Consider the following 19,546-nt stretch of genomic DNA (forward strand, 5'->3'; position numbering starts at 1 on the left):
CTGGGCGGGCAGTTGGCCGTGGGCCAGGAGGGGGGACTGGGTGTGGCTCAGCGAGCAGGGGGGGGGGCGCCCCCAGCCCTGAGCGGGTGACTCAGTCTTCCCTTCCCGGCCGCAGCAGCCGCCGCCGGTGGCAGCTCAGAGTTTCCAACAGGAAATGAGTTCCAGCTCCAGGCTGAGTCAGGGCCGGAGGGCGTGGGCTCCCCCTTCCCCGCGGTCCCCCAGGCTGAGCGGGATCTGAGCACCACCCTGGGCACAAGAGGACGCCCAGGGCACCTCGGGTGCTGGGTGGGGCACAGGGCTTTGGCCAGGTCTGTAGGGGTCCTGATGGCTTGGCTAGGAAGGTTCTGATGACATTGGGAACTGTCGACTTCTCAGAGTTTTAAACATTATCAAGTGCGGCTTCCCTGGTGGTCCAGTGGCTGTGACTCTGCGCTCCCAAAAGTGGCTGTGACTCTGCGCTCCCAAAGCAGAGGCTACTTTCAGTCCCTGGTCAGGAAACTAGGTCTGACAGGCCCCAACGGAGACCTGGCACGGCCAAATTAAATGAAGAAATAAATACTTTAAAAGTTATCCAGCGATGTGCCACAGACCCCTCACTTGCTCACAGCATCGCCCCTCTGGTCCGTCTGCAGAAGGGCAGGTCAGCACGTGGGCCCAGCTGCCACGCTCATCACAGTGGCCTTGCTCAGGTGGACCGCCTCTGCCCGGCCAACCCCAGCCAGGGAGCCACAGACCCCTTCCCCTGTGCCATGGTGGTCTGCTCATCCACGTGGGAAGGTGTCCACTTGCTTGTTCTGCCACTTACCAGTCAGTCCCAGGCTGAGTTCCTGGCCGGAAGCCTCCAGCATGTGGGATGGATGGGCTGGGTGAAGAGCGAGTGGTCCTGGAGGGCCCCTGTGAGAGACGCCCTGAGCTGAGCCCTGACCAAGGAGGACGGCACTCAGGGAGCTGCCAGAAGGACCGACAGGGTTCCTCTGGGGTTACTGGAAAGATGGACCCAGGGGGAGTGGGTTTCATACATGAATTTCATTTCTCAATGAGCCTGGCTCAAAACTCAGAAAGAACTGGAACTTCAGTAGAGAAGAGGTGCCGTCCGAACACGCTCACCCCTGTGCTCCAGCAGCCTCTATGCTGCGGGTGCAGGTGCCCTGCAAGGCTGGCTGCTCCTGGCCACGCCACGCACCTGACTGTCCCATGGGCTTGTCCGCAGGCGCAGAGCCCTGCTGCTCCCTTTCACAGCACGTGGCGCCCCTGCCAGCCCTCCATTAGTCTCCAGTTTTGTGTCCGGTTGTCTGCGGGGAGACCCGTAGAACTCTGGCGGGTTTTCTAAGCAGGTTACAGTACGATTAGGTTTGTCTTTTACCAGGTCTCGCGGTGGTTGGGCAGTCCAACAGCGCAGAAAAAGTGCAGAGGTTGGTACTTAGCTAGGAGATGTCCCTTTGTCAAGGCTGAAGGCCTGGAGGATGAGGCAGGGGATGGGTCTAGGAGGGGCTGGGGTGGTGCAGACTTCTGGGGCCAGTGCTGGGTGGGGAGGCTGCTGGGTGGGTGGGCTGGGCCGGCAGGCAGAGGAGGGCCCTCCAGCCACACCTGAGGGCTCAGGGATTGCAGGCGGGCTGGTCCGACCCGTCGGTCCACTGGGCTTCACTCTGCCCGGCTCGCTGACTAAGGGGTGGCCGTGAGGAGGAGCCAGGCTCCCAGAGCTGGGTGGAGAGGCCTCGGCTCTGGAGAGCCCTCCCTTTGCCTCCCACCCTTTCCCTCCTTCCTGCCTTCCCTTCCTCTCCTCTCTGCCGCTCCAGAGCAGCCAGGCTCATGGTCGGCAGCTATGGACAGGTACAGCATAGAGGAGCTGATTCAGCTGGGCCAAGGTAGGGCAGGGCTGGGCCAGGGTCAGGCCAGGGTGCAGGTCTTCAGAAGGGAGGGGTCCAGGCCTCCAGCTGGGGCTCTGCTTTCCCCACCAGCCTGTGGCCGGGGCCCTGCAGGGGCAGGACCGCAGATTCCCGATGAGCATGGCTCTGTCTAGAGATGCTGCCTGTGGTGTGTCTGGGGTGGGATGGACGTGTCTCGGGGCGCCAGGCCTTGCCCCAGACTTCCAGGCCTCCAGGAGCTGGTTCCCCCTGGTGTTGGAGCATGGAGTCCTCCGAGGTGGAGCCCAGCCCTGGCCTTCAGAGCTGTCCCCTGCAGGCCGGTTTCCTTCAGAATTGTTTCTGAAGCATGGGGTTGATGGGCAGGAGGCTTGGGTGGGCCTGGCCCTCCACCCCCACCCCGTTGCCCCTGGCCTCCCCACGTGGGCCGGGGTACCCCTTCCCTGGCAGCCAGAGGCCTAGTATGGTTTGCTGTGCTCTGCTGCCGGCTGCCCACACGCTCCAGGCAGTCGACCAGGGCTGATGTCACGGCCTTGGGTGGCTGGGGTGTTCCTCGCCGGTTCTGTGCCTCAGTTTCCTCAACTGTGTGGTGCGGTGATCCGCAGGGCTTACTCCTTGGAGTTCTCAGAGGGTCAGACTAGAATGGCCCCTGCGGGCTTCCTCCATGGGGTTCTCAGAGGGTCAGACTTGACAGGGAGGAGGGGGTGGGACCGCGACCTCCACCTGCTGTTTCCTGAGCGCACCTTGGCCCTGGGGACGTCTGAGCCCCGCCCCCCCCCACCGGCTTCCAGGGTCTGTGTGGGCCTGGGGCCAGCACCTGGGCATCCTGGGTTGCGGGGGAGGCCCGGCCCGATCTGGCCTGAGACCTGACCTTGGGAGGCCGTCCCGCCCGTCCGTCTGGGCCAGGTGTTGTTTGGTGACCTGCCGGGGGTGGGGGTGGTGGTGCTTGCCAGGGTGGCCTTTCCCAGTGCTCCCCCACTGTCGTCCACGTCCCGCGGGGTGGGCAGGGTGGGAGCTGCAGGCCTTTCAACAGGGACGGGAGCCCCCAGGCCCGAGGGCCACCCTGCTCCCAGGTGGGCCCCGACACCCAAGGCTTCCCCTGTTGGACTCACCGTGGGAGCGGGCCTGGCGCCGGTGCCCTGGCTCCGCACGTCATGTTCTAAGTCGGGACAGATGACGGGCCTGGCCTGCCCTCCTGGGATATTTATATCCGCGGGCCCCCTGCCCACCCCCTCCCCCACGGACACAGCTCTGCTGACAGCAGCAGCGCCGTGCCCTCCTCCACGCACCGCCGCGCTTGCTGCCGCCTCCGAGGGGCCTGTGACCCTCCCAGCACCCACACCCACTCGCTGTCGGACCCGTGGGCCCCGCCGCTGTCCCCAATGAAGATTGTGCCGGGTAGGTGGGGCTGCCTCTGAGAGCCCAGCGGGCGCTGCGGGGGCCCACCCCCTCCCTGTCTGCTGTCCGCGGAGGGGTGGGGGGCGTCGGGTTTCCCTGTCTTTGACAACGGTTGGGTCCGCTGCGAGCCTGGAGGCCAGCGAGGACCGGGGCGCTGGCAGCTGTCCCCAGGGGCACCCTTGGAGGCAGAATGGGGTGCTGGGCGTCACGGTCACCCGCTGTGGGGGCGGGGGAGGCCCGTGTGAGGCCGCGAGGGCCCGGGCTGGGCTGGGGGTGGGGGGGCTGCGCTCAGCCAGGCGTCCCTGCAGGCCCCTCCTCCTGGCGGGTGTGGCCGCGGGTGAGCAGGGGTAAGGCTCCGCTAACCTTGAGCGTGCGAGCGGCGCAGGGCCCGCGGAGCGGCGCCTCCGTGGGAGGTGGGGCGGGTGGGGAGCGCGAGTGGCCGGAGCGGGAGGGAGGCGCGGCCGGGAGAGCAGTTGGTGCGGCGGCGGAGGCCGACAGCGGTCGGGCGGTCCCGCAGGGGGCGGTCCCTGGTCCCGGGCACCCCCAGCCGTCCTCAGCTTCCTCGGGGAAGGAAGGGGGGCTGCCCGGCTTCGAGTAGCCCTTCCGAAGGGCGGCTGCGCCTGCCAGCGCTCAGGCCGGCGCCTCCAGAGCCATGGAGCCCTCGGGCAGCCTGTTTCCTTCCCTCGTGGTCGTGGGCCACGTCGTCACCCTGGCCGCCGTGTGGCACTGGCGCAGGGGGCGCCCGCGGGTGCAGGATGAGCAAGGTAAGGCCGTTGGTGGCCACCCCCGAGGCTGCTGTTTATTGCCGCCACCCGGCCAGGGGGCTGAGGGCGGGGCGGGCGAGGGGCCGCCTCCCTCCCGCCCCTAAATTTCCCTATGCCCGCCCCTTCCTGTCCTGGAGGCTCGCGCGGGCACTTGGCCAGACAAGGTGTGGACCCCCCGGCCCCGCACCCTGTGCTGAAGACCCCGCCTGCTTGTCTGGGCAGGGCCGGGACTCTGCCTCCGTCAGCCTGGAGCCCGCTGCTGGGCAGGGCGTGAAGGGAGGGCTGCGGGAGGTCTGGGCAGCTGGGGAGGGGGCGGCAAGGGGCAGGGGCTTTCCGTCCGGGAGGGAGGCCCCTCCCTAGCAGCCCATATGGGGCGAGCACAGGTGACTGGCAACACAGAAACCGCAGCGGGCAGGTGCAGGCGTCCCGTGGACTGAGGCGGGGCCGCCGCAGGAGGTGGGGCTGCGGGAGCTGGACAGGTGCCTGAGCGCCCTTGACCAGGGCCCAGTAACGCCTCGGGGACTGGCGGCTGGGCTTACCCTGCCTTCCCCCGGCTCGAGGTCACCCGCTCGAGGCTATAGCCCTCGGCAGTGGCGCCCGGCCCAGGACTGGGTGGAGCCTGCCTCCACTCCAGTGAATGAGCAGGGGACTGGGGTTCCGGCCAGAGGGACGCCCCCCCCCACCCCCCCACCCCCCGCCTCCCCGGGACCTGCCGGGCTGCCCGGGCCATAGCCTGAGGCGGGGAGGCTTGCACTGGGTGGGGGTGGCCAGGGCCGCCCCTGGTGGGCCTACTCTGCGGGAGCCTGGCCGAGGTCTAAGTCCGGATGGGGCTCCTAGGCGTGGCTTTGGGGGCTGGGGAGGGCCTGGTGACTCAGCTGCGGGGACGTTCAACAAAACGGTTCAATAAAACGCTCAGATCACCGCTCCCTGCCTCGGTTTGGCCCTCCCTCCCTCAGCTTTTGTCTCCTGTGCCCACGTGGGCACGGAGCTCCCCTTCGGCCGCTCCCTGGTCCTGCTGCCCTTGGCGCCCCTTTTCGGTGCTTCTGCTCAGTTCTCAGCCCCCTGCTCCGCACACCTGGGCTTTCCCGCGAATCCTGCGGGAGCTGGAGCTCGTCCCGGGAACGCCAGGCTCGGGCAGTTCCCAGCCTCTATCCTGGGGCCGCAGCCTCCCCTGCTGCCCCCAGGCCCAGCCGGGTCCTCTCCCTCCAAGCGGGGGCGCGGCTTCCAGGTCTCCGTGGGGCGGGGCGCCCGCCGGGGGCAGGCTCTCAGCGTTCGGCCCGGCGGGGGAGGGTGTGGCACGCGGAGCCGGCGGCCTCGCGCGTGGGCCGGGAGCCGACGCGCCGTCCTGTTTGCTGTCCGCAGGGCGCCGGGCTCATGGCTGCGCCCGGCATACGGGGGGCGGGCGTCTCTTTCGCCGCGCAGAAGGAGGTCGTGCTGGAACGGCCGTGCTGGCTGGATGGGGGCTGCGAGCAGGCGCGCAGGGGCTACCTCTACAGGCAGCTGTGCTGCGTAGGTGGGTGTGGCTGGAGGGGCGGTGGTGCCGGAGGGGGCACCCGTCTCCGTGAGCGCCCGGGAAGGCCGCGGGGGCCGGGGGGGGGGGGGCGGTGCCCGGCCCAGGCGCAGCCCCGCCCCCAGGCTCGGTGCGGAAACACCTGGGGAGGAAGGCGGAGTGGAGTTCCCTCTGCCTCCGAGTTCCCTCCGGAGTAGAGGGTGGGGAGCGGGGCTGGCTGGCAGGCCGGGGCCGCGGGTTCCGGGCACCGGGCTGTCGGCAGTCTGCCCGCGGGAGGTGTGGGGTGGGAGGGATCGGGCCGGGGTTGCAGTCTCTGCACCGCCCCGCGCTCTCGGCGTCGGCTCCCTTGTCTCCAGGCTTCTTATCCCGGGAGCGGCCCCACTAACTAGATTCTTGCCTTAGTTTCCAAATCTGTGAAAGGGCGCAACGCTACCCTTCAGAGGGCCGCGGGCAGCTCTGGGGGATACTGGCCTGGTGGACAGGGCAGGAGCCGCAGTGCTGGGGAGGGCCAGCCGAGATGTGCAGCAGCCTGGCGCGGGCTGCGCGGCTGGGCCGGCAGGGGAGGGGTGGGTGGTCTCTTGACTTGAGGGCCTGAATAGGATGACGGATAGGATGGACGGGGAAGGGCGCATCCTACAGCCAAGGATGAGGGACTGGCCGGCAGGGCCGCAGGGAGCACCTGAGAGGACACTCTCTGAGATCCCGGAGGGGAGTCTGGAGGCAGCAGGGCATGGTGGGGAGAGGGAGCTGGGCTTGGGAGGTGGAGGTGGAACCCTGTCCTGGATAGCAAGCCAATATCCTTGGAGCCCTTGAGTGACAGAGAAGACGCTGGAGAGGGGCTTGGGGGGGGGGGGTGGGGACTCCCCCAGCTTGGACGCCCGGCTGGGATGCCTGGCAGTGGGTGTGAGCCATCCTTGGTGACCCTACACTGGGGCGCTGGCCGGCGTGGGGTCTGATGTGGGATCCTGGAGCAGCTCTGTGGGGTGAAGGGCTCATGTGTGGGGCCTCTCCGGGCCCTGCGTAGAAGGGGGGGGGGTCTGTCCAGAGTAGGGGAGCGAGGTGACCTGCCGCAGGGCCCCTGGGGTAGGTGTGGGGGTAGTCAGCTCCACCTGGTCCGGGGTGGGGGGGGGGTCCCCTACCCCCTGGGGTGTGGGCGCCCCCGTGTGGCTAGAGAAGGGCTGCGGCTGGGTGGGGTGAGCCTTTCCTGGAAACGAGGCCCGAGGCGCCATGTGGGTGGGGCAGCAGCTCCCAGCTGGATCGCATCAAGCCAAGTCTCCGACTGGAAAATTCTGTGGTCAGGGCGATGCATTCTTTCCTGCAGTGGCTGGGCAGCTGGGCAGTGCGCGGCCAGGGCTGCGGTGTACGAGATGAGAGGGAGCCGTGCGGCACCCCTGTGCCCTTTGTCCTACCACCTTTACAACCTGAGTGGCTGATATCCGTGCGCCCCGCCCGCCTGCAAACAGCCCCCCACCCAGGCTGCCCCCAGTGCCCTAGGTGCGGCTTTCTTGCCTGTGAGTCATCCTGCCTTCGCCCTCTCCCCTCCCCTGACTCACTGGCTGGGCCCACTTAGGGTGCTCCCCTCTGACCTGCGGCCCCCCTCCCTGACTCGGGGCAGAGTTCTGCAGCTCAGGGCTGGGCGGTCCTGCCTGGTGAGTCAGCGCTCAGCTATGCGCCCCCTCCTGCCCCTCGGAGCACTCTGCCTTCGGATGGGGGCACTGCTCCAGGACAGGCTTGGTGGGCGCTTGGGAGGGGTCCAGCCCTCACTGGAGCCTGGTGGCCCTGGAGCCAGGGGTATAGGTGGGAGCCTAGCAGGGTGTAGGGTGTAGGGTGTTTGGGTCTCTGAGGGGTGATTTCGGAGGGCTTCCAGGGAAGGCAGCCGGCCCCGCCCCCAAGCCAGGTGTCACTCCCCTTGGGGGTCCCTCCTTAGAGCCCCTCCGCCCGGCAGTTTGGGCACGCATGGGGCGGCCCTGGGTCAAGTCTGAGCTGGTGCCCCCCCCAAGACGCGTGACCTTGGGCTCCCTGGCCCAGTGGCACTCAGGCACCCCTCCCTGAGGGGCCCCCTTTGGAGTGGCCCTGGGCACGGTGTGCGGTTCCCTGTGACCCGACACTTGTCTGTGTGCCGTGAGGTGCAGGTCCCCTGGCACCCGGGTTCCTTGAGGGGCTGCTGCGGGCAGGGTGGGTAAGGAAACCCCTGGGTTTCCTGTTTCTGCCCGGCTGTAGGTGTGGCCATGGGGGAGGGGCTGCCTTCCTGCTTCCCGCTGGGACACTCCTTCTCTGGGGGTGTGCAGGCTGGGGTGGGGCTCCGGGGGCGGGGACAGCGGCTAGGGAGTTCCGTGGGCAGGGAGTGGCCCGCACTGGGCTCCAGCGGAGCTGAGTGAGCAGAGCCCACCGAGCGAGTGCGCTGTGCCCGTGCCGAGCACCTCTGCCGTGGAGTACCCCGCGGCCGCGAGCGCAGCACTTGGGGTGGGCCAGAGTGCTGAAGGGGCAGGGCGGCACCATGTCTCAGCAGCGGCTGCGGGTGCCCGAGCCCGAGGGCCTGGGTCACAAGAGGACCAGCTCGGAGGACAACCTCTACCTGGCCGTTCTCAGGGCCTCAGAGGGCAAGAAAGGTAGCGGGACTCTGCACCGCAGGGCGGGGCAGGCGCGGGACAGGAAGGGCCCAGTTCCTGCCGCAGGAAGCCTGGCATTGGGTGGGGTGGGGCCCAGACTGTGAGGCTCTGAATTTAGGGGACAGACTCTAATACCAGCGTTGGCCCAGGTGCAGAGTTGCTGGGGGGCCAGCCAACCATGCCCAACACAGAGAGGCTGGCGGGGGCCTCTGGGCCTTGGGTAGTGGGGGGCGGAGGGCTCTCCATGCCCTGGGAAAGGCCCGCCATCCTGCGGGGGGACAGAGGCTCCCCTCGCCCAGCCCTGCCCAGTCTGGGTCCAGGCCTGCTCAGGCCGAGGCAGCCTGTGTGGGGGTGGGGCAGGCCAGGACTTGTGTGCTGTGCCTCCAGGTGTGGCTGTAGCTCCAGAACCTCCCATCTTGGGAGACCTAGCAGTGGGCACCCGCGGGCCCGGCCCCCGGCTTCCATCCAGGACTGTCCGGGGCCTTGTTGGGCGGGGGCAGTGTGATTCTGAGGCCCTCTTCAGTGGCACCGCCACTGTGTCTGCATGGCGGTCACCTCCTGGGGCTTGCGGGGCTTCTCCCAGGCCCAGGTAACCTGGCCTTGTCTCTCCCAGATGAGCGGGACCGTGTGCAGAAGAAAACCTTCACCAAGTGGGTCAATAAGCACCTCATCAAGGTTGGTGGTATGCGCACACACGGTTGTGAGCATGTGTGCAGGAGTGCCTGTGTGTGTGTGTGTGTGTGTGTGCGTGTGTGTGTGTGTGCAGGGTCGCGGGGTGGAGGAGGATGCCCTGGCCGTCCGTCCCAAACAAGGGCTGGAGCCCCCTCTGCGTCCACGTGTGCGGGCCCCCCTTTCTGCCCCGGGGGCCCACCTCCCACCTCTGAACCTGTCCTTTCTGTCTGCTTCCTCCCCTGGCTCGCTCATCTCCTGTCTCTTTCCTCCTCCTCCTCCTCCTCCTGGTCTCTCCTGGTCTCTCTAGCACTGGAGGGCAGAGGTAGGTGCCTCCTTGGGGGCGGGCGTCTTCTGTGGGCCCCTTACCTTGAGCCTTCTGGACCAGCCCCGCACTCTGTCCGTGCAGGCTCAGAGGCACATCAGTGACCTGTATGAAGACCTCCGTGATGGCCACAACCTCATCTCCCTCTTGGAGGTGCTCTCTGGGGACAGCCTGGTACGTGTGTCTGCCCGCCCCTCTGCGACCCTGCCTGCCTTCCCTCCTAGCGTCTCACCAGTGACCCCCACCCCCAACTCTGTGTCCGGCCTGGCCTCAGCCCCCTGTGCCTCCTGGTCAGTGTGCATCCTGGCCTGGGAGCCGCCTGACCCCTGTGCCTGGGCACACGGCCCCGCCGCCCACCGTGCTCAAGCCTTGACAGTGTAACCTCATGCTCTGCTCTGCTTTGGTTTCTCTGCTGCTTGGACTCTGAACTTTGACCTCTGCCCTTTACCCTTTGCCCTGCTCTGGCCGGGCAGCCAAGAGAGCGGGACGTAATCAGGAGCTCGCGCCTGGTGAGTGGATGTGCCCGCTGGCCATGGCAGCACGTGGGCTCCAGGAGCCCGGCTCACCCGGCTGATGGCGCTGGGGTGGGCAGATGGCCCTGCTTCGAGCTGCCCAGCAGCCCACCTGCCACACTGTCCGGGGCCGGAAACCCACAGGGGCTGCCACCGCTGGGCAGGAGGACCCCTCCCCCAGACCACTACCCTCTGCTGGTGGCTTCCTGGCTATTGTGTCCTCCCCGCCCCCTCCTTCCTTCCCGCAGCCTGGCCTTGGACTTCCCAAACCCTTGCTGGGCCAGTGGCCCCCCTCCCAGTTGGGGTGGGTGACCCGGGGTAAGGGTCGTGGATGCCGCGGGGGCTCAGGGGTGCTGACCGGCGTGCCCTCCCTCCCAGCTGGGGTGGGTGACCCGGGGTAAGGGTCGTGGATGCCGCGGGGGCTCAGGGGTGCTGACCGGCTGACCGGCGTGCTACCCTTGCAGCCGCGGGAGAAGGGGAGGATGCGCTTCCACAAGCTGCAGAACGTGCAGATCGCCCTGGACTACCTGCGTCACCGCCAGGTGAGGCGCCCACCTGGCCACAGGCCCCGGCCCCTTCTCCGGCTGGCTCGTGGGTGTGACCGAGGCCTGCTTGCTCTCAGGTGAAGCTGGTGAACATCAGGAACGATGACATTGCCGACGGCAACCCCAAGCTGACCCTCGGCCTGATCTGGACTATCATCCTGCACTTCCAGGTAGCGCAGCCGCCCACTTGACCCTCTGCTGCCTCCAGAGTCTGCGGGGTGGGCCTGGCACCTGGGGCCTTCCTGTCAGCCTGTGCTGCCGCCCTGTGCTAACTCCATGGCCTGAAGGCCTGGGCCTCTTCAAGGCCTGCCTATCCTTCGCCCTCTGGCCCTGGCTCTCCCTGCAGAGGCACGCGTTCTCTGCTCTGTGTGGCCTCCCGCCACAGGGAAGGTTCTGGAGAGGCACCCGCCGCTCGGGCTGACTCACCCACTGCCTGCCCAGCCGCACAGGAAGCCGCAAATCTGAAAGCTGGGCAGGCAGAGCCAGGCTGGCACGGCAGCTGAGTCATACAGGCAGGCAGGCCGACAGACAGATAACTGAGAACAGACAAGCTGGCAGACTTGGGCCCAAAGGATTGGACTGAGTGCAGGGCCAGGCCCAGGCTGCAGCCACATGTGCCCAGTCCCAGGACCCAACCCTGGCCTGCAGCCAGAGAGGCCCTGACCACCGCCCCTGCTGCCCCGCCACACACACACACCTCATGACAGCCTTCTCTAGGCCTGGGGCTTCTGGGTGAGCCCCTTGCACACACCCTCCACCAACTCTGATCCTGCCTTGGTGGGTGCAAGGTGTAGCTGGGCTGAGGGAGCGCAGGGCACCCACATTGTGGCAGCTGCTGCCTGGGGTAGCGTGGGCTCGTGACGCTGAGGGGTGGTGGGTCCCAGCGGCTCCTTGACGTGGGCAGGACACGCTTGGCCTCTGCTGGCCGGTGGCTCGTGTATGCTGACAGGGCTGCGCCTGAGCCCCGCCTCCTGCCCCCTGTGCGGGCAGATCTCAGATATCCAGGTGAGCGGGCAGTCGGAGGACATGACAGCCAAGGAGAAGCTGCTGCTGTGGTCCCAGCGCATGGTGGAGGGCTACCAGGGCCTGCGCTGCGACAACTTCACCTCCAGCTGGCGCGACGGCCGCCTCTTCAACGCCATCATCCACCGGCACAAGTAGGCCGCCAGGCGGGGCGGGGCGGTGCCCGAGTCCCTCGGCCGGGCGACTGCAGACATGCTGGGGCGAAGGGGACGGCGAGAAGGCGTGTGCTGCGCACGGGGAGCCGCTGCCTGGGGAGATGGGCTCTGCTGCCAGCTGCCTCCCCAGGAGGCCCGGCCCGGCCCACACCCTTCCTGCCCACACCCTTCCCGCCGCCTCCCTGCCCTTCCCGGTTTCTTCGAGGCCAGAGGACCTCAGGGCTACTGGTTTTCACAGCCATGAGCACTGGCCCCACACTGATGCCCCAGAAGAGGCCTGAATGGGGTCAGTTCTTGGGGGAACCTCAGCCTCCACCCAGGACCCCAGGGCCTGGTGGACAGGGTAACTGCAGGGAGCCCAGACAAGCACCCCACCCTGGGGCCCAGCACCCCGCAGGCCCCAGGAGTTCCTGAGGGCGGGGCCTGCACCTGGGGGCGGGGCCTGCACACGGGCCGCCTGTGTGGGCGGGACTCAGTGCCACGTGGGGGTTGCTTCTCAGGGCGAGTGTGGGCTGGGGGCTCTGTGTCCCGGGAATCTGCAGAGGGTCTCTCTGCTTGCTGACCTTCCCAGGGGGCCTCGCTGCTCCCGTGTCCCTGCCTGCCTGCCCCACCTGCCCCTTTGCCCCCAGGCCCATGCTCATCGACATGAACAAGGTGTATCGTCAGACCAACCTGGAGAACCTGGACCAGGCTTTCTCTGTAGCAGAGCGGGACCTGGGGGTTACACGTCTCCTGGACCCCGAGGGTATGTGCCCCTGCCCCCTCCTTCCTCCCCGCTCCCCCCGGCTGGCGCCCCTCTGACCCCCTCCCTTGCAGACGTGGACGTCCCTCAGCCCGACGAGAAGTCCATCATCACCTACGTCTCGTCCCTGTACGACGCCATGCCCCGTGTGCCGGATGTGCAGGATGGGGTGAAGGCTAACGTGAGTTCCAGCCGGCAGGGCCAGGTGGGCGGGGTATGAGTGGGCCCCTGGCGGCCCCTCACGCCTGTCCCCTTCCCACCAGGAGCTACAGCTGCGCTGGCAGGAGTACCGTGAGTTGGTGCTGCTGCTGCTGCAGTGGATCCGGGCACACACGGCCGCCTTCGAGGAACGCCGCTTCCCCTCCAGCTTCGAGGAGATCGAGGTGGGTTTCCCTGCTCTGCGGGGTCCTGTGTCCACTGTGGGCACCCAGGTTTGGCTACTGACACCCCCCTTTCCCCAGATCCTGTGGTGCCAGTTCTTGAAGTTTAAGGAGACGGAGCTTCCAGCCAAGGAGGCGGACAAGAACCGGTCAAAGGGCATCTACCAGTCCTTGGAGGTGAGGGGGACCTGGAGATAAGGGAAGCCGCCCAGGAGCCTGGAGCCTGGGGGCCCATCCAGCAGGCTTGGCCTGCCTTCTCATTAACCTGGGGCCAGGGCTGGTTCAGGGTAGTTGGGCCCGGGGCTTGGGTGGCTTGGCACCCCCATGCTTGCTGGCCTTGGCCTGAGCTTGGCCTTGCCCACAGGGAGCGGTGCAAGCAGGCCAGCTCAAGGTGCCCCCTGGCTACCACCCACTGGACGTGGAGAAGGAGTGGGGCAAGCTGCACGTGGCCATCCTGGAGCGGGAGAAGCAGCTCCGCAGCGAGTTTGAGAGGTGGGCGGGCAGGCGGGCAGGCGGGGTGGTGGGTGGGGCCCTGCAGGCAAGGAAGCCACCCGAGGGTGAGTCACTGCCTGGGGAGGAAACCCCCACCCCTGGGCTGGGAAACCCACACTGGGGCCAGCTCAGCTGTGGGCTGCAGGCCGGCAGGGAGGCCCAGAGCAGGAGGGAGCTGTGCTCCGAGGCGGGAAGCCTGGCTGGCGGTTGCCACTCACAGAGGGGGGGCCGTGCTTGCTCTCAACCGCAGACTGGAGCGTCTTCAGCGCATCGTGAGCAAGCTGCAGATGGAGGCCGGGCTGTGTGAGGAGCAGCTGAACCAGGCCGACGCCCTGCTGCAGTCGGTGAGGGCTGGGCCTGGGCAGGGGGGCTGGACGGAGGGAGGAGCCCCAAGCCCGCCACGCCCTGCAGCCGCTGCTCCTGCCTCCTGGCGTGGGGCCATCTCTGACCGCTAGATTGGGCAGAGCCAGCTCCTGGGCACCAGGCCTGCCCTGAGCCGCCTGCTGGCTGGATGTGGCAGGAGGGGACCCAGACCGCGGGTCCTGGGCTGGGGCTCTCTCAGGGAGGACTTTCTTCGGGTGGGTGATGGGCGACAAGGCTGAGAAGCACTTGGCTCTGGGACCCAGTGGAGGCTTTTGCACTTGATCCCGGTCCCCACAGAGAACTGGGCCTGGGGGTTTGGCCAGAAGCCTTAGAGACACGTACAGTGCTGGCTGGGGAGGAAAGGGAAAGGACAGGCTGGGCCTGGAGGCGGGGGTGCAGGGTGGCCAGACTCTGAGTCAGGGCGATTGCCTTGCAGGACGTCCGGCTGCTGGCCGCAGGCAAGGCACCGCAGCGGGCGGGCGAGGTGGAGCGGGACCTGGACAAGGCCGACGGCATGATCCGGCTGCTGTTCAATGATGTGCAGGCCCTCAAGGATGGGCGGCACCCTCAGGGCGAGCAGATGTACCGCAGGTGGGACGCGCCCCTCCAGGGCCTGTGGTGGGCAGCCCTGTTCTGCGACCCCCCCTGACCGCCGCCCTGCCCACAGGGTGTACCGCCTGCACGAGCGTCTGGTGGCCATCCGTACCGAGTACAACTTGCGTCTGCGGGGCACGCCACGGCACCCTGAGCTCGAGGACTCCACTCTGCGCTACCTGCAGGACCTGCTGGCTTGGGTGGAGGAGAACCAGCGCCGGTTGGACGGTGCTGAGTGGGGTGTGGACCTGCCCAGTGTGGAGGCGCAGCTGGGCAGCCACCGCGGCCTGCACCAGTCCGTCGAGGAGTTCCGGGCCAAGATCGAGCGGGCCCGCACGGACGAGGTAAGCAGGCAGCAGGTGTGAGGGTGGTGGACGGCAGGGGTGGGCAGGTCCTGGCCGCCACAGGCCTCACCCTGCTGGTCTCCCTCAGGGCCAGCTGTCCCCCGCCACCCGGGGTGCCTACCGGGACTGCCTGGGTCGGCTGGACCTGCAGTACGCCAAGCTGCTGGTGAGTGGGGGCCAGGCGGGAAGTGGGTGCGGGGAGGGGTCCCGGGAGGAGGCGGCAACTGACACAGCCCCCGCCCGCCTGCCTGCAGAACTCCTCCAAGGCCCGCCTTCGGTCCCTGGAGAGCTTGCATGGCTTCGTGGCGGCCGCCACCAAGGAGCTCATGTGGCTGAGCGAGAAGGAGGAGGAGGAGGTGGGCTTCGACTGGAGTGAGCGCAACAGCAACATGGCCGCCAAGAAGGAGGCCTACTCGGTGAGGCGGGGCCCCTCGGTGGTGGCTGGGATCCCTCGGTGAGGTGGGGGTCTTCCGTGGGTGGCTGGGCCAGCCCAGGCCCCGGGAGCACTCTGTGGGAGCCAGGGTCCCCAGTGCTGCCTTGGCACTGCCCCTGAGGCCCCTGCCCCTGTCAGGCCCTGATGCGTGAGCTGGAGCTGAAAGAAAAGAAAATCAAAGAGATCCAGAGCACTGGGGACCGCCTGCTCCGGGAAGACCACCCTGCCCGGCCCACAGTGGAGGTGAGAGGGGCCTGCAGGGACCCCTCCAGGCGCCCCTGGGGGGAGGGGCAGGGCTGGGGACCCACCTGGTCACCCCTGGTGGGGGCGGGGCTGGAGGGCCCCGGTTGGTGGGGCGGGGGGCTGGGGCAGCCCAGCCCAGGAGGCAGGCGGGGCCTGATGGGCTGCGTGCCGTGTGGCAGTCCTTCCAGGCAGCCCTGCAGACCCAGTGGAGCTGGATGTTGCAGCTGTGCTGTTGCATCGAGGCTCACCTGAAGGAGAACACCGCCTATTTCCAGGTGAGGCCTGGGTCCCCCCATGCCTAGCCCACTGCAGGGGCCCCTCTGCCGGGCTGCAGGTGTGCACTGGGTCCGTGCACTGTCTCACTGACCTTAGTCAGTGCTGTCCCCAGGCTTTGGCCTGGTCCCTCGGCCTACACTGGGGCAGCCGGGGCTGGGGGCTCTGACCCTCTGCTGCTGCCCCAGTTCTTCTCAGACGTGCGGGAGGCCGAGGAGCAGCTGCGGAAGCTGCAGGAGACTCTGCACAGAAAGTACACCTGCGACCGCTCCATCACCGTCACGCGGCTGGAGGACCTGCTGCAGGACGCCCAGGTGAGCCGCTCGGCCGGCCCAGCGCTGTGCAGCGGGTGGGGGCAGACGCGGAGGCCCGGGGGCGCGGCCGCTGGAGCTAGAGGGCAGCCACAGCTGCGGGCAGTCCAGGGCTGGGGACGGCACGGGTGGCGGCAGGCCTGCTGTCCGGGCTGATGCTCGGGGAAGGTCCCTCTGGAGGCAGAGGGTGGCGACTGGAGGCACCAGCAGAGGTCAGGGGAGGTTGGACGGGGGGATGTCAGCATAGCAGGATGCACAGTGGGGGTGGATGAGAGCTTAGTGGCAGGGGCCTGGCGTGAGAGTAGGTGGCTGCCCAGAGCCAGTACGAGAGCTGACCTTGGGGCTGCGGAAGCGAGTAGGGGCCTGAGTCAGCCGCCTCACTCTCAGTCCCATGCTGTAGGAGGCCCACCGGCATCCCGAGCTGGACAGTCTGGGGCAGGTGGGGCTGAGGTGGACACAGAGGTGGCCAAGCATGGCGCTCAGGCCAGGCGAGACACAGGAGAGGGGCTGGGGGCCCTGCTGGCCAGGGTTCCTGTGTTGGGCCGCCACGAAGCCATGCAAGCTCTCCAGGGACCGAAGGCGGGCCTTGGAGGAGTTCTGCAGGCAGGCGGGCGGGGGCTGTGTCAGTTGCCGCCTCCTCCCGGGACCCCTCCCCGCACCCACTTCCCGCCTGGCCCCCACTCACCAGCAGCTTGGCGTACTGCAGGTCCAGCTGACCCTGGAAGCTGTCCAGGCAGCTTCCACTGGACTCTGACCCACAGCCTAGGGTGGTCCTTGGTCCCTCAGAGGGGCTGAACTGGAGGAGGTGTGCACCTTCCACAAGCACCGGGGAGGGCAGAGGGGAGAGGGAGAGGATGACATGGCAGCCTTCCCGAATGATACAGCTGTGGTGGGGGTGGGGAGGGGCACTTGGTCCTGCCCAGGGAGGAGGGTGTCAGTGGAAGCCCAGGGGCCTGTCCTGGCGAGCGCCCAGCCCCGCCACATTCCAGGGACCGTGGGAAGGAACCCCTGGTCTCAGGGCATTGTGGGGCAGCGGGGGACATGTATGCATTTCCTGGGGCAGGCACGGGGGGTCCTCACAGAGGGTCTCGGAACCCCCCCACCCCCGCCCCACCCCCGCAGGATGAGAAGGACCAGCTGAACGAGTACAGGGGGCACCTCTCAGGCCTGGCCAAGCGGGCCAAGGCCATCGTACAGCTCACGCCCCGCAACCCCGCCCAGCCCACACGGGGCCGCGTGCCGCTGCTGGCCGTTTGCGACTACAAGCAGGTGGAGGTGAGGGCCTGGCCGGGCGGGCGGGGCCTCGGAGGGGGCTGGGCGTGGCCACACGCTGACGGCTCTGGCTGCTGCAGGCGACGGTGCACAAGGGTGATGAGTGCCAGATGCTGGGCCCCGCACAGCCGTTCCACTGGAAAGTGCTCAGCGGCTCCGGCAGCGAGGCTGCCGTGCCCTCCGTGTGCTTCCTCGTGCCCCCGCCAAACCAGGAGGCCCTGGAGGCTGTGGCCAGGTGCGTGGTCCTGGGCGGGGCGGCCGGCTGGGTGGTAGGGCAGCTGCCTGGACACCTCTGACTGTGCCCTGCCCGCCAGGCTGGAGGCCCAGCACCAGGCCTTGGTCACGTTGTGGCATCAGCTGCACACGGACATGAAGAGCCTTCTGGCGTGGCAGAGCCTCAGCCGTGACGTGCAGCTCATCCGCTCCTGGTCCCTGGTCACGGTACGGCGGCCCTGCGGGTGCTCAAGGCTAGTGGGGTGTGGGGCCTCTCCGCGTCTACGCTCATCCTCTGGTCCCTGGTCGTGGTACGGTGGCCCCGCTGAGCACTCCCGGCGGATGGGGTGTGGGTCTCCCCGCAGCTATGCTCACCCCGGCCCACCTGCCCACAGTTCCGCACGCTGAAGCCTGAGGAGCAGCGCCAGGCCCTCCGCAGCCTGGAGCTGCACTACCAGGCCTTCCTGCGGGACAGCCAGGATGCCGGCGGCTTCGGGCCTGAGGACCGGCTGCAGGCCGAGCGCGAGTATGGCTCCTGCAGCCGCCACTACCAGCAGCTGCTGCAGAGCCTGGAGCAGGGTAGGTGTGGGCAGCGCGGGGGGTGGTGGGACGCTCGTGGGGGGCCGCCCGCGGTTGGGCGGCGTGCGAACTGGATGTGTTCCCCAGGCGAGCAGGAGGAGTCACGCTGTCAGCGCTGCATCTCAGAGCTCAAAGACATCCGGCTGCAGCTGGAGGCCTGCGAGACACGCACGGTGCACCGCCTGCGGCTGCCGCTAGACAAGGAGCCCGCGCGGGAGTGCGCCCAGCGCATCGCTGAGCAGCAGGCAGGCCCCGGCCCCTCCTCCCCCCACCGTACCGTACCCCGCCCCCGGCTCCCAAGGGTGCTGCCTGTCGGGTTCGTAGGCTCAGCTTGCCCCCTGCTCTGTCTCCTCAGAAAGCACAGGCGGAGGTGGAGGGGCTGGGCAAGGGGGTCGCCCGGCTCTCTGCTGAGGCCGAGAAGGTCCTGGCCCTGCCTGAGCCATCCCCTGCGGCCCCCACCCTGCGCTCAGAGCTGGAGCTGACCCTGGGCAAGTTGGAGCAGGTCCGCAGCCTCTCCGCCATTTACCTGGAGAAGTGAGTGTGCCTGTCAGCGGCCGGGGGTGGAGACCGAGGGGTCTTGAGCAGAGCGGGAGGGTGCGGACAGGCTGATGGGCCGGGCGATGCAGCCACGAGGAGGGTCCGCTGAGGGATAGCTGGTGCAGATCTGGCCAGGGTGTCGCGGGGTGGCCAGAAGGGTTCTGTCCTGGCGTGCCTGTGGCTGGCTTCCCGAGGACCGGCCAAGGGGCGAGAGCAGTTGTGGGAGGAGGACTAGCACCCCCGCCCACAGGATACCGGGAGGTCGGGGGGTGGTCACCAAGATGTGGAAGGCGTGTGTGCAGAGGCAAGGGGCGGGCGCATGGGGAGCCTAGGGGGGTGAGGAGTGCTGGGGAGGGGGGCGTGTCCAGCGAGGGTCAGAACCCAGCTTGGGGGGCATTGGCAACCTCAGGGGAGGAGCTTCTTGGTGGAATGTGGGGTCAGGTGGGCCATGGGTGACACAGCAGAGACCCAGGGTGCTGAGAGGGCCCTCTCCCCAACAGGCCCTTCCCCGCCCCCCACCCGGTGCCCCCAGGGAATGTGGAGTCCTCCCCAGGACCCCTCCTTCCTTCCCGCCCTCACTCCCAGACATGGGCACCTTTTCCCCCACTGTTCATTTTGGTATATACATTCACGTGGCTTGTAGATCATTTTCAGAAGCTTTGTGGGAACCCCCCACGCTCAGTCCCCCATGAGCCTCCCTCCAGGACCTGACCTTGGTCCTCAGCCTCTCACTCAGCCTGTCTTCATGAGGCCCTGCCCTCCCCTAGGCTCAAGACTATCAGCCTGGTGATCCGGAGCACGCAGGGGGCTGAGGAGGCACTCAAGGCCCACGAGGAGCAGCTCAAGGAGGCCCAGGCTGTGCCCGCTGCCCTCCCAGAGCTTGAGGCCACCAAGGCTGCAATGAAGGTACTGCCGCCAGCTCGCGCCCCACTGCCAGGGCCTGATGGTATCAGGGGTGGCAGCCGGGGCCTCAGGCTGACACGGCTCCTCTGCTCTGGTCCAACAGAAGCTGCGGGCCCAGGCGGAGGCACAGCAGCCTGTGTTCGATGCCCTGCGGGATGAGCTGCGGGGGGCACAGGAGGTGGGCGAGCGGCTGCAGCAGCGGCACGGCGAGCGGGACGTGGAGGTGGAGCGCTGGCGTGAGCGGGTCACCCAACTGCTGGAGCGCTGGCAGGCCGTGCTGGCCCAGACCGACGTGCGGCAGCGTGAGCTTGAGCAGCTGGGCCGCCAGCTGCGCTACTACCGGGAGAGCGCAGACCCGCTGGGCGCCTGGCTGCAGGACGCCAGGCGGCGGCAGGAGCAGATCCAGGCCGTGCCGCTGGCCGACAGCCAGGCTGTGCGCGAGCAGCTGCGGCAGGAGAAGGTGGGCCCGGGCGGGGCGGGCGGGAGGGGTGGGTG

At 68.1% G+C, this 19,546-nt stretch overlaps 1 protein-coding gene across 18 annotated transcripts in view; it reads left to right on the forward strand.

The window, feature by feature from the left end:
* Positions 1-19,546, forward strand: part of PLEC (plectin) — a 56,566-nt gene that overhangs the window by 24,842 nt on the left and 12,178 nt on the right. For 5 of the 18 annotated variants that reach the window (XM_070803058.1, XM_070803073.1, XM_070803067.1 and 2 more), the window contains 26 exons: positions 8,757-8,818; positions 9,222-9,311; positions 10,114-10,191; positions 10,272-10,364; positions 11,185-11,351; positions 12,002-12,117; positions 12,189-12,295; positions 12,378-12,497; positions 12,576-12,671; positions 12,859-12,986; positions 13,237-13,330; positions 13,786-13,940; positions 14,017-14,287; positions 14,376-14,453; positions 14,542-14,703; positions 14,859-14,963; positions 15,143-15,238; positions 15,425-15,550; positions 16,670-16,822; positions 16,900-17,054; positions 17,134-17,260; positions 17,428-17,611; positions 17,699-17,856; positions 17,967-18,145; positions 18,916-19,054; positions 19,155-19,511. In XM_070803058.1, the coding sequence (XP_070659159.1) occupies positions 8,757-8,818; positions 9,222-9,311; positions 10,114-10,191; positions 10,272-10,364; positions 11,185-11,351; positions 12,002-12,117; positions 12,189-12,295; positions 12,378-12,497; positions 12,576-12,671; positions 12,859-12,986; positions 13,237-13,330; positions 13,786-13,940; positions 14,017-14,287; positions 14,376-14,453; positions 14,542-14,703; positions 14,859-14,963; positions 15,143-15,238; positions 15,425-15,550; positions 16,670-16,822; positions 16,900-17,054; positions 17,134-17,260; positions 17,428-17,611; positions 17,699-17,856; positions 17,967-18,145; positions 18,916-19,054; positions 19,155-19,511 (3,596 nt within the window). Of the gene's footprint in view, positions 1-1,807; positions 1,866-3,096; positions 3,261-3,746; positions 4,025-5,352; positions 5,538-7,899; positions 8,144-8,756; positions 8,819-9,122; positions 9,138-9,221; positions 9,312-10,113; positions 10,192-10,271; positions 10,365-11,184; positions 11,352-12,001; positions 12,118-12,188; positions 12,296-12,377; positions 12,498-12,575; positions 12,672-12,858; positions 12,987-13,236; positions 13,331-13,785; positions 13,941-14,016; positions 14,288-14,375; positions 14,454-14,541; positions 14,704-14,858; positions 14,964-15,142; positions 15,239-15,424; positions 15,551-16,669; positions 16,823-16,899; positions 17,055-17,133; positions 17,261-17,427; positions 17,612-17,698; positions 17,857-17,966; positions 18,146-18,915; positions 19,055-19,154; positions 19,512-19,546 lie in introns of those variants that run through there. The other 13 variants (XM_070803057.1, XM_070803066.1, XM_070803055.1 and 10 more) reach the window with 11 other exon arrangements.

Source organism: Bos indicus, chromosome 14 (assembly GCF_029378745.1).
Source record: "Bos indicus isolate NIAB-ARS_2022 breed Sahiwal x Tharparkar chromosome 14, NIAB-ARS_B.indTharparkar_mat_pri_1.0, whole genome shotgun sequence".
In the NCBI taxonomy this organism is placed as follows: domain Eukaryota; kingdom Metazoa; phylum Chordata; class Mammalia; order Artiodactyla; family Bovidae; genus Bos; species Bos indicus.